The 13114-nt window shown below is 42.5% G+C and overlaps 3 protein-coding genes across 3 annotated transcripts; 2 read left to right on the forward strand and 1 right to left on the reverse strand.

Annotated features, from left to right (window-relative positions):
• Positions 1–365: 365 nt before the first annotated feature.
• On the reverse strand, positions 366–2100 carry Bfra_007081 (putative cytochrome p450 alkane hydroxylase protein; the record flags this gene model as incomplete). Its single annotated transcript, XM_037337455.1, has 4 exons — positions 366–523; positions 594–636; positions 693–928; positions 978–2100. The coding sequence occupies 4 exons, from the start codon at positions 2098–2100 to the stop codon at positions 366–368; spliced, it is 1560 nt and encodes a 519-aa protein (XP_037186835.1).
• Positions 2101–4668: 2568 nt separating this feature from the next.
• On the forward strand, positions 4669–8408 carry Bfra_007082 (putative amp-binding enzyme family protein; the record flags this gene model as incomplete). Its single annotated transcript, XM_037337456.1, has 3 exons — positions 4669–6201; positions 6253–8156; positions 8213–8408. 3 exons carry the CDS (start codon positions 4669–4671, stop codon positions 8406–8408), a joined length of 3633 nt encoding a protein of 1210 aa, XP_037186836.1.
• A 1654-nt stretch (positions 8409–10062) lies between these two features.
• Positions 10063–11976, forward strand: Bfra_007083 (putative mip transporter protein; the record flags this gene model as incomplete). Its single annotated transcript, XM_037337457.1, has 2 exons — positions 10063–11034; positions 11101–11976. 2 exons carry the CDS (start codon positions 10063–10065, stop codon positions 11974–11976), a joined length of 1848 nt encoding a protein of 615 aa, XP_037186837.1.
• Between the last annotated feature and the right edge of the window lie 1138 nt (positions 11977–13114).

The following is a 13114-nucleotide window of genomic DNA, read 5'->3' on the forward strand; positions in this document are numbered from 1 at the left end:
TGGTAGCTTCAATACGAGGGTCTTCGAGTTCAGGCAGTGAATGATAATCAAGCAGCAATCGCCAAAGATGAGTCGATATTAAAAGAAAGTCGTATTTGTTTGACTACGCTATGTGAGATATGATGATCTACATAAAAATTCGGTCCGCAGTACTTCAACTACCAAACTGCAGAAAAATTGTGCGGCGAGTGCACTAGCTAACTATGGCAATTAAGCTCGTGAAGAAGAGCTTCGAGAAAGAACGTCAGAAACAAACATCTATAAGTGGTAATCATCGTCCCCTAAACTTTCATACTTTAAAGTCTATAAACGCCAAAACAAAATTTCTCCCACATTTTCCCTCATCTATGATAAAATAACAACATTTATGCAGCGCACTTTAACGATACTTGTGTCCCATTGTGCGAACAGACAACCAGAGTATATGCTTCTTGCCATGGCTTTTCATCTCTTGGCTCAATCTCTTCAAATTCCTGCAACATTCTTACAATCACAAACGACGCTTCGATCAATGCAAATTGTTCTGTGTCCAAAGTTTTAGTCAGTCATCGATAAAGTACTTGAATTTTTACAAAGAAACACGAGGAACTTACGCCCTAAACAAATTCTCGGCCCTCCATTGAATGGCAGAAATTCCTATTCAAGTTAGCATGGCTGTTATGGGGAGAAGAGGCATGAATTTGGATATGTACCCATTTTGGCTGTATATGATCCCAGCGTTCTGGACGGAAAGTTTCCACATCTTCACCAAATAGATCTTTACGACGGTGCATCGAGTACACGCTATATAGAACCTGGGTACCCGCTTTAACGAATAGCGGCGCTTGGCCATCTTCCCCCCCACCACGTGGAAGATAAGTGTCGCGGACGGCTTCGCGAGTGTTTGCAGGGACTACGGGATGGATACGGAGAGCTATTCGATCAGCACCTGATTTTGGACTTGTAATTAGGGGTGAGCATGGGGCTAATACACTTACATTCGTTAATACATTGACGTAGATATTTCATGTTTCGCAGATCATTATACGTCGGTAACTGACCGTCAAGTTCCATCACTTCAGCTCGTAGCCTTCTCCATACATCCGGATATCGCGCTAGCATGAAAAAAAGATTGCTAAGTAAACTAGCTGTTGTATCTCGGCCCGCTAGAAGAGTATTCAATACCTGATCCCGCAGAACCTGTCGATCTGTGGTCAACTTGGCTATTTCTTCAAGAAAAACATAGGGGCCAGAGTTGACATCCTTTGTTTTGGTCTTGTTTTCATCCTTCTTAAGCGCATCGAGAGCTGCATCTATGTAATGATCGACATATTTGAAAACGGTCCTCTGAGCCCTGTTGGCTGCAGGGTTATATCGAAATCGTGCAAGTGGGCCAAGTCGTACATTATGAGATGCTTCGAGTTGGGTATACGTATACTGCTCAACAAAATCTGCATCGGATACACCACCCGAGGAATGATCTGAATTGGACTGAGAGTTGACGGAATGTCCAAACAGAAACTGGGTAGCTGTATCTATGGTGAATTTGAAGAAGAGATCTTGTAGATCAATAGTAGACCCTTCGCGAGGGATACGATTTAGTAGATGTTGGAAATGTGTCTCGGCAACCTCGAGGTTAGAAATACTTTCTTTCGCAAAAGTAGGCCGAAGGAGTGCGCGAGATTTGTGCCACAATTTTCCATCAGTCGTAAAAATTCCATGTCCGAATACGGGTTTCATTGCATCGACTCGAATAGACGAGAGCCGAAAATCATCAAATTTTGTTGCAAGAATGGTTTTGACATTCTCTGTATCGATTGTGAAGACTGTGGGATACGTAATAAGTTTGGATGTAAAGGTTGTTCCGTGCTGCTCATAACGCTTGCAAGTTCCTTCGAGGTGTCGTAGATTTTTGGCGTTTTGGATTGTATCTAATACTAAATCGAGGCCAAATATTGGATCTTTCAGAGGGTATTTTACTTGAGCGGGTTGACAACCGTTTGATTTTTGGAATTGGCGTCTCGTGAAGTAAAGCTTGGTTTGCTTTAACGCATAATAAAGAAGACTTAAAGTTATAGATACTGTAATTATGTTGGAGCTCATCCCATTGAAGACCGACATGTTTGCGATCAAGAAGTGATGTTAACTTTGTAATGACTGGTAGATACTAGATAGCATGAGCTTTTCGCTGTTAGTGGCGCTTTGAAAGAAATACAAGGACAGTGACTGTTCTTTATGATCAAATCGACTTTCAGAAAAGTAATTAATGTTGTCACTTTGCATGCGACAAAAACATGGCATCGCTCTATCGGCATATAGCAGGGCTCACAATGCCAACATTCCCCAAGGCCATGCCAAGTTAAAACCGGGTATCGAATTGACGAGCGTGGGCATTGACAGATGCAGAGCAGATCAAAAAGGCTATAAATAGTAGAGATATAATTTTCAAAAGCAAGACAAAGTATCATGCAGACTCATCTTTTCCGATACACTTGTCATCATATATCAAATCTGACCCACAAGTAAGAAAGCTTTTGACTTAGAAGATCACTATGGAATCTCATAAATGAAAGATACTATAGCCAACTAAAAACAAGGATTCGGAATGATAAGCGTAGATGTCACAGATGTAAAGTAGATCTTTGGTACTACTTGTGGCAGGGAGGCTTTTGACTCAGACGATCACCAAGAAACCCCATGTATCAAAGACGCTATTTAGAGCTAACAACTTTGACAGCTATCTTATCCACTATTTTATAATCCTAACAGAATTTCTATCTTAAGTGAACATTGTAATTTTCCACTAAAGATCGTAATATATTATTGCAGATCGCATATTAGAAGCCTACAATTGTACGACTGTACATCATACAATCGTGAAATATCTGAGAGCGGGATCTCATATATCACGTGATAACAAGCGTTACTTATTAGTGTGCCACACATCAGCGTCAAGGGATCCTTCTTTGGACCCTTGTTAATTCTTCATAGAGTTCTAAGTTATTGTCAATTGACATTTAGTTCCCGTACCATGTTCTCACATATAACCATAGTTATCGATGCGTACGACTATACTATTTGCTTGTATATTCAACTTTCAATGATTTAATGTGTGTGATCTGTGGTAAAATATTGCGAACTCTCGAAATTTACCTTGGTTTGTCACAAAAAGTCTTCTTCATGTTGAATCCGAGGACGGGTAGGCCTCGCACGGCATATGATAGTGACAGGAAACGGGCACTAAACGAACCCTTGGCCATGCAATCAGGATCAACGCTGTGATATGCGAACGGGTGCTTTTAATCAATGTGCGGGTAAACATGTCAGAAGATATTCTTATAACACTGGGGACGTCAGATTTGAAAGAAATTAGATGCCATCTGATGAGTACTTTGACATCAGTCTTCTTATGAAATCGCAACATTGATCTTAATGAGGAGCAATAAGAGGATGTAAGCTGAGAATAGAACAACAGGGAGCATGGTGACGATAACAGGAGTTAGGGGTGTTCCAAGTGGGTAGTAATATATACAACTTTCATATCCAGGTACGCTCTCAAATAGTATCACACCAAGACAGATTTCCTATGCAAGCTTTCAAATCAATACTTCAGGTATGCTGATGTACTCTCATTTGACCATGATCATGCCAAGATCCAAAGATTCAAAGATTAGAAGAATAAACCAAAAAGATCGATGTAACCTTATAATCGTCAAGCGAAGATAAGATAAGATGATATGGTTGATTGTGAATGTAAGACTTTGCGAACTCGTCATTTGTATTAATAAATGCTGATTGATTTGACCGTAGAATCAATATTGCGACACTAGTCTCAAATATTTGTAGATACCAGTGAACGTAAGTACAGGCGACGAAGACTCTGTCAGAAGTAAGATATGAGGTTCGTGGGCCTCTCCCCGCCCGAGCCGTATGAGTCAGCTGAGATTCTCAGGAGTAAGTTTCAAGTGACAAAAATAGCTCTTGACTTGATCAAACGACTAGCAATGACCAATACTTTGAAAATTCTATTTGCATCGCCAATTGCAAATTTACGAACTCAGACAATTGCTTTCTCTGCGATCGTAAAGAGCCTGTGGCTGTAATTGTTAGTTCTGACAATGTGTTTAGCAACATTTTGTAGAAGAGACAAGTACCTGGTCAAATATCATGTGCCTTAAGAGACTCGGGTCCGTTGTCAGCAATTTAAGCGAGGTGCCCGACAAAGCCATATGCCACCCGTCAACATAAGCACTATTGAAGTTACTTACTTTGAGGTGTGTGGTCAGATATTCCAAGGAAGGTAAAGAATAGCCCCCTTGATGATGCTAATCAAGCAAGTTTGATGTCTTATCATCTGCTATTCTCATCATGTGCAAGGAAGGTTGATACCTAGAAGTAAGATGTACAACGGAAGGCTGTTTTGCTGTTTTGCTATTTTCCTGTTTCTAATGTGTACATCTAAACTATATGAATCTGCGTTGACTCATTGTCCAATTCTTGGAGCCCGTGGCTGGGCTGTCTTCTTGTAACCGTTGAATTATTTTTGATGCAACGGAAATCTTGAAAAACTCTACATTTGCTATAAAGCGCTTGCTGTTCAAAAGTTTTATCGACAATACTTCAACGAGACTGCTAGAATTCATACTATTTGAAATTCTGACACACCTTCTTTACCGAATCTGATAGACTATGGATACTTCAACAATTTCCGATGAGTTTCCAGTCGGAAAACTCAAGGCAGAGTGCCTGGGTCTTGAGATACCTGGCATAAACCAAAGCCTATGGGACATGTTTGCCGCGGCTGCAGAGAAACACATGAATGAAGAAGCTCTTTGTTCGCTTTGGCAGCCTTCAGGCCACCTTAGCCCGCGACTCGAAATCGAACAAACAGACCTTGAGACGCATATAATACCAATTACCAATGAAGATGGGGTCGGAATGGTCACACCTAAATCATGCTCAGCACCACTGAGATGGACTTTTGGCCAGCTTCGAAAGAAAGCCGAGTCATTGGCAATTTGGTTGCAACAACGTGGTTGTACTAAGGGTGACAATCTTGTAGTTTTCGTATGGAATTCCGCGGAATGGGCATTATTTTTGTGGGTCGCCGCGAGGCTCAGAATGCCATTTGTACCGTTGGATCCAAGAAGTTCGGATAAAGATGTTATGCATTATCTGAGCCTAGCTCCCCCTCAAGTCTTAGTTGTTTTGGATCCAGACGCATCCCCTGTTTTTGAAAGTCTCGGAAACGTTAAAGTTCGGATATCACTTTCGAAAGTTTCCGAAGGAACGAGGAATTGGCATTCACTACCTGGAATAATGGGCAACCTGCCAATGGAAAACATCTCATTTGCTCCTTCAGAGGACGATTGCACAGAACTGGGCCAGGAACTTGCTACGATCCTCTTCACAAGTGGGACAACTTCAGTCCCAAAGGGATGCCCTCACACTGCATCAAACATCTGGTCTGCAACATACGACTATGATCCTGTTGCCCGAAAAAACGGCTGTCAGAACAGGTGGCTCATCCACACACCAGTGTGGCATATCTTTGCAATGGGCCAAACTATACGAGGTTGGAGGGATGGAAGCTCCGTAGTGTTTGCTACCGAGAAGTTCGACGTGACTGCCTCCTTACGAGCGCTTCAACATGAGAATATTACACATGTTGGAGCTGTTCCCCTATTAGTAAAAGCACTTGTCGCACATCCAGAATTTCCAGGCAAGAATTCACTGTCTCTATCGTACGTAACTATGGGAGGAACACTGATAAAAGATGAAGATGTTAGGTTCTGCAAGGAGCATCTTGGTAGCGAGGCAGTTATCCAAGGCTTCGGTATGACAGAGGGCTCTCCTATGGTAAGCTGGAGGCGCGATGATCCAATGCTTAAGAACGGCTATCATCTCGGAGTGGGAAAAGTTTTACCAGGTGCTAGGCTAAAGATATGTTCTCCGAAATCTCATGTGCCTCTGAATAAAAGCGAAACTGGAGAACTTCACATTGGCGGGACTTCAGTCATCGATGGATATTTGAATGGTATAGATTTAGGATCTTTTTATACAGATGACGTTGGGAAGTGGTTTGTCACCGGCGATCAAGCTATGATAGACAGAGGTGACGTCCTCTACATCAGTGGACGGTATAAAGACATCATCATTCGTGGAGGTGAGAACTTGGTCCCGTCGAAAATAGAATATTGCCTTCAGGACCTTGGGATAACTGTGAGTACCAACCCTTGAAACTAGTTTTGAAACTGATTTTGAGAAATACAGGCTCAAGTGATTGGCATCGTAGATTCCATAGCCGGCGAGGTTCCCGTCGCAGTCTTACAGTCTTATCCAAAGGAAGTCTCCAAGGCACAAATGACCAAAGCTATAGTAGAAAACTTGGGTCAGACATATGCACTCTATTCTATTATAACATTAGATGACCTTCATCTAAAAGCCTTTCCGATGACTGCGACAGGAAAGATTCGGAAGGTGGAATTGAAAGGCATCGTCAATCGGTATTTCGCCACAATATCAGAAGCGAAAAGAACAAACCCCAGCGAGAAATTAGTTGCTCAGTTGCGGGAAATCTGGGCAGAGCTTATGAACGCAGCCCCAGATGACATTTCAGTAGAAGATGATGTAACCGATTTTGCCGATAGCATTACAAGATTGAGGTTTTGTAAGATCTTGTGGACCAGACTTGGTCAAAGATTGTACTTGCCAGATTTAGAAAAAAACAATACCATCAAGCAGCAGACAAAACTTCTTGTGGAACGAAGCTATCATAGAGACTCACCTACTTCCCTTTCAGATAACGTAACTTCTAGTGAGGGCCAAAGCAATCTGACTGCATCTGCTGAATCCCGTCCGAAAGTACCACATTTACAAGGGGGAACTATGCGCCAATATCATCATACTGTGGCCGAGGCGGCCAACGAAGCTTTGCAAAAGTTCGGTTTAACATTGGAGAATGACATGGAAGATGTTTTGGCAATCAAAGACACATTTCAGGAGTTTGCGAAAGGACAAAGACCACAATCATATCGCCACAGAATAGCATTCGAAATCAAGGATCGCAATTCTAGCCAGGTCCGTGCAGCATTAGAGAAATCTCTTTTGACCAGACCGGTTTTGCGCACAGTTTTGGTCGAAGTTTCGGGTGCGGCAGCTGTTCACGCGGTCCTCCGTCCATCTCAAGCTGTGCACGACATGTTGATCTCGCACAGGAATCTCTCTCACGAGTCAGAAATCCAAGAATATTTAATTGATGATTCCGACCAAAACTTTGAAGATCGAATGTTCCAAGCTGTAATTGCAGATGTTGAGGGCAAAGATACATCTGTGTTGATCTTGACTTTGAATCATTCCGTCTTTGATGCATTGTTTGCATATGGATGGTATAGCGACCTCGATATGTTTATACAAAACCCAAGAGCAACAGCTACCCCTGGTACGCCCTTTAGACTTTTCGCTGATATGTATCAACAATACCAAGATAGCTCACTCGCTCTCTCAGATGTCAACTTTCATGTTAGGAGGCTTCGAGGTATTTCAAGATTTACTGAGGCTCTATGGCCACCAAAACGAGCTCCTGGTTGGATGGTTGGGAATGACAGGAAATCAAAAGATTTCATCACTCGTAACACCAAAAGAAGGAAGCTTAACATAAATTCGCAGCCAAGACCAAGACTTGCGCGAATGCAGGATTTCCCTGATATTGAGCGGCTTCGGACGCAGCACCTTATCCAAGCACCAGTCATTGTTAAAACTGCTATCTCCATTTTCAACGTCATACAAACGGGAAAGCCACATGCTATTTTCAAGAACTTCGACGCAGGTCGTAATTGGCCATTCCTTCCAGAGTGGATTGCAGATCGCCTGCCTTCTGCCATGAGCATTGATGGCCCCACTTTGACTTGGAATATGAACATGATACAGATCAAGCCAAAAGAAACTTGTGGTGAGCTTTTAAGAAGAATGAACGAGGACGATAAAGCACTGAGTTCGCACACTCATGCACCATGGTTCAAAATCCTGAGTGGGCTAGGCGAAGACGAGGGGCCTATTGCGAAAGAGGCTGCGATGAGACAAGCATTCAATTGGGATTTAAGCTTGAAGTATCTTGATTCTAGTGTTGGCGATTATTCGACTCTGAAACCTTTGGGAAGAATGGACTGGCCTGACTGGTGAGAGGTCTTGATCTTCACAATTTTCAAAAATGTTACTAACCCATAATCCATAGTGGCTTCTTCTGGAACTGTGGTATGGCAAATATGGAACGCTTCTGCTGTGTGGTATCCTGGGACGATACGCAATTAGATATCAATGAAATCAACGGCCATGTGAGCAAATTGCTTGAGATCATCGGGTGGATCACAAACCCTAAGAATTGGAACAATTCGGTGTCGAGCTTTCAAGGGTTTCCGATGATGACGTAAAAGATGATTATTTTGGGATGAATAAACTGTGGGTAACAAAGGGACTGGCTGTCGGCCGAGGAGTTCAATCTCTTGCTATAAGTTTTGAGGTGGTGGAATTACTTGGCCCTATCCATGCGTATTCTGATAGTCGATCCTGCATAACTCTGGAAGAACGTAGATATCTGCAACGAATTCCTTGAATTCCCATTTCATGCTTGCTAAAAGTTACAAAGAACTTGAAAGTAGTGGTGCGAGAGTTCCAAGTTTACCTCCACCCTTTGCGATGTACTCGCATTGATTGAGAATGAGTTCTACCTTTCATTCATATTCAATCCTTTGGTGTCTTGATCAACAAAGCATCGCTGTTACAGACAAGACGAAATTCTCCACAAAGTCGGTACTTCTTGCCATTTCAACAGATGTACAAGTTTAAGGCTGGTGTGCTTATTCCATTCCAAGTCCACTTAATCTGTCGACAGACTTGTGGAAGGTGGAACAATCACACTCGCCAATGTGTACGACATAAGAATTCAAGATCTAGTGCGCTCAAGTGTATGACCGATAGCCCGCCGAGAATTGTAACTTCAGGTAACCTGGTAGTTTCATGTCCGATGTAATGAAATAGGTATTGAGGGCGGAAAAATATCCTTTTCCAACAAACGCAGGAGTTTAAAGTCCGATCGGGATACTTTAATGGGTATATCATAACGGCACCTGGAGCCCACTTTCACTGTCATTTAACGAGGCTTGTGGAGATTATACTCCGCAAGGTGTAATCAAATCCTAAAAAGAAGAAGAAACGAACGAAAGTGTCTTAGTTGAAGGGTCGATCATGTCCAAAGAAGAAATAGGTTATCCATATAAGTCATGAACTCTTGAATAAGAATATATGGAACATTTGATGAGTAATGGTTTTGATATAAGAAGAGATGGAGAGTCGAGATACCTGTTTGCGTGTACTCTATAATTCTGCAATGAGCAATGAAGAGACCAAGGAGATTCTACTCCTGCTTCACTGATCATGACCATGAAGTGGACTTAACTCCCTCGATTCATGAAGAGAAAATTCGGTTGAGTTGATAGAATCGGACCGATGTCACGTGTAATCATAATCAATTTTACCAGGAATTGAACCATACGGATTAAAGCAAAAAAGCATAAACAAGCTTCTTAGGATTTTCCCCCTCATCCTTACTCGATTTCTCTCGAATCTTTAACTTGTCGATCTCGCCTTGTCCCATATGAGATTTGAATGGAAGTTAATTCCGAAATCTTCAAAAAGGAACCGACAGGAACTATACTGTAAATACCGGTACAGTATTGTAAGCCGGCAGGACCATAAAAATTCTTTCCCACTAAGGACCAATAGCTCCGAATGATCCACATACTGAATCAAAGCATGGCTTCAACATTTAACTTTTTTACTTTGCGATTGTCAGATATCAATCCTACCCACAAAAGTCCCCTCCGTCGATGAAATTATGACGACTTATCAATTAGGAATCGCCTTCCACATCATGCTATATGAGGCCACAATACTCAAGGTAAGTGGGAAACCTCTTGTAAGTGTGTTTCATTCATTCGCAGAGATTTATTCTGTACCTTGTTGTCTTTTGATATCGTGTGTGTAAGTGAGTGAAGAGAGGCAGCATCAATCATAATCGGCGTTCTCATGGCAGATCATCACAATGAGGGGCGAGAGACTGGTCAAAACACACCAGCACCGTCGGTCAGAGACGGCAGCGTTAATACACAAAGAACTACGAGAACCACGAGATCCACGAGAAACGTTCGTCCAAATGGACAAGCCCACGGCTCTAAAAGATCACATATGCCAAGTTTACGGCCCCATGGAGTACGTCAGCCAACAAATAATACACCACTCGAAGATCGACCGCAATACTCCTTAGCTGGTAATAATGGAGGGGTTCAACGCGAACCTCATTATGTCGACAGAGAATATTACAACTTCAATCCAAATTACCAAAAACCAAAGGATCAGCCGGTATGGGGATTAGCGAAACCTCTCCCGCGAGTGGTCAGGCCGGGAATGAGACGAGGAAAACAGGGCGTGGCCGAGAATAAGGACGCAGAAAATGAACAGCCGGGAAGTTCTGAGGCTATACCGCAACTTGGAATGATTGACGATCAGAGGAAAGGACAGGCAAAAAAGAAATCGAATCGACTTGGCAGGAATGAAGAGGACAGAGGTTATGGGCATCAACAACAAGAACGAGGAAGGAGAAACAGTTACAGATCTAATAGGCAGGATTCGGAGAATATGATATTGGATCACAATGGCACTCCGCTAGCCGAGAGAGACAACCCAATGGATGAGTGGAGATCTCCTCAGGATGATGGGGAAGGGGACCTGGGCCGGCAAAATACGACTCGACTTTCTGATGTTGAGGAACATCCCTCAGGATCAACGCTAACTCATCATTCCACGACACAAAGTGCAGACTTTGCAAACGACGAGAACGGTGATGGGCTTGATTTGGAGAGGGGAGATAAGGTAGAAGACGATGAATGGTCTTTGAGTAGTGAAGAAGCGGAGCAGTATATCCAAGAGGAAAGAGACAACCACAATGCTTTGGCAGCAATTCGTGAAAAATTTCGTGAGCCATTAGCCGAGTGCTTAGCAGTAAGTCATTTTTCTACCAGTGGTGATCCCACACATAATTGATTTCACACATCTAACGAAGCCTAGACAATGATAGCAGTCCTCATTGGTATAGCGACTAATCTTGCTGTTCAAACCTCGGGAGATACTTCAGGCAATTACCAATCCACAAATTGGGCTTGGGGTTTAGGTATCACAATAGGTATCTACATCGCAGGTGGAATTTCCGGTGCTCATCTTAATCCCGCCATATCCCTTATGCTGTGTATATCTAGAGGCTTTCCTATACGAAAAGCATTTATTTATATCCTCGCGCAAATCCTCGGCGGTTTTCTTGCCGGACTCATCGCATACGGCATCTATAAAGACGCAATTGCCACATACAATGCTACTGGTGGTATGCTCGGTAATGGCCAAGTAGTCAACCTACTAGCGGGGGGCACAGGCACATCCTTCTACACGCAACCCCAATCCTTCGCTAGCCCCTCTGCGAGTTTTTTTAACGAATTTGTCGCCACCGCCATCCTCGCCTGCACTGTTCTCGCTCTTGGAGACGACTCCAACGCACCCCCCGGAGCAGGTATGCACGCGCTCATCGTCGGTCTCGTCGTCACTGTGCTTACCATGGCTTTCGGCTACACCACCGGCGCTTGTCTTAACCCGGCCCGAGATTTCGGCCCGCGTCTCGCTACGGCAGCAGTAGGCTACGGCAGCGAAGTCTTCACCGTCTCAAATGCGTGGTGGATTTATGGAGCTTGGGGCGCGACAATCACGGGTGCGTTAATTGGAGGTCTGTTTTATGATGTGGCTATTTTTGTAGGAGGCGAAAGTCCGGTTAATTATCCGAGAAAAAGGAGGAAGCAAATTGCGAAGGATGCGAAAGGGAAGGCGGAAAAGGGATGGTGGATTTTTAAAAGGGATGTAGAAATGGGGTTGAAAGGGAATTTTGGGAAAGAGGGATGATATTTTGCTCTCTCAATCGGGGGTACATTTACATGATGAAGAACGGGCGTTGATGGAAAAGTAAAGGTGTTGAGGAATTGTGCTTCACATGTATAGCGTTGAGTTTTTCTGATTCATTGATTCTTTCATAATACGTATAATAATCGAGTATATAATATTCTACATTTACCATATATCACGTCGACCACTTTATCGATCTATTCATTCATCCATCTGTCTATTCGTTCGTTCGTTCATTCATTCATTCATTCATTCATGCTACACGTAATACAAAACTATGTATTATCACATCGTGCATCTCTATTTCATTCTATTTATCTTATTCCATTCCATCTCCTAATAACAAAAACAAAAACAACAAAAATAAGAATAAGAATAAAAATAAACCCCGCATTGCCATAAATTCACTTTATTCTTTTCTTTCATTTAAAAGTAAAAAAAATACATACATACATACATACATACATACATACATACATACATACATACATACATACATACAAAACATCAACCAATCCCACATTTACTATTTACACATCTACACATCTACATATCTACATATCTACCCAATTCATCCACTTCTCCTACCCTATCTACTATAACTATAATCTTACCAGTAAATAGATATCCTATCCTATTTTCTCTATCCTATCCTACCCAACCCCCCAAATCCATCATCCATTCCTTCCCCTAGCCCTCTTTCACCCACTCCCCCAAATAATCCCTCTACATCCCAAAAGCTTCTTCAATCTTGCACACTAATCTCCATCTATTGGTTCTCCCATCCCCCATCTTCTCATCATAACAACACTTTTCTCTACTCCAGCGCCAAGGATTTTCGGTTGAAGAAGCGAAAGAAAAAAAAGAAGAAAAAAAAAGACTAAAGGAAAAGAAAAAGAAGTCAAGAAGTCGAAGTTGAAGTTATATGTTCATGAATTGAAGAGCCCTCTTCCATTTTTCATCCCTAAGGATTGCAATGGGAAGAAAGAAAAAGTAGGTTATGCACCCATTGCATCTTCCCGCTGTAAACCTATCCCGAAAATTGGACTCGAAGGAATCTTTCAAAAGAGCACTTTGAGAGTTCCCTTCTACTTCCGGTAAAATTATATGTACCACCTAAGCACGCTTGAACCTCCAA

The sequence above is a fragment of the Botrytis fragariae genome (genome assembly GCF_013461495.1).
Source record: "Botrytis fragariae strain BVB16 chromosome Unknown tig00000795, whole genome shotgun sequence".
In the NCBI taxonomy this organism is placed as follows: Eukaryota; Fungi; Ascomycota; class Leotiomycetes; order Helotiales; family Sclerotiniaceae; genus Botrytis; species Botrytis fragariae.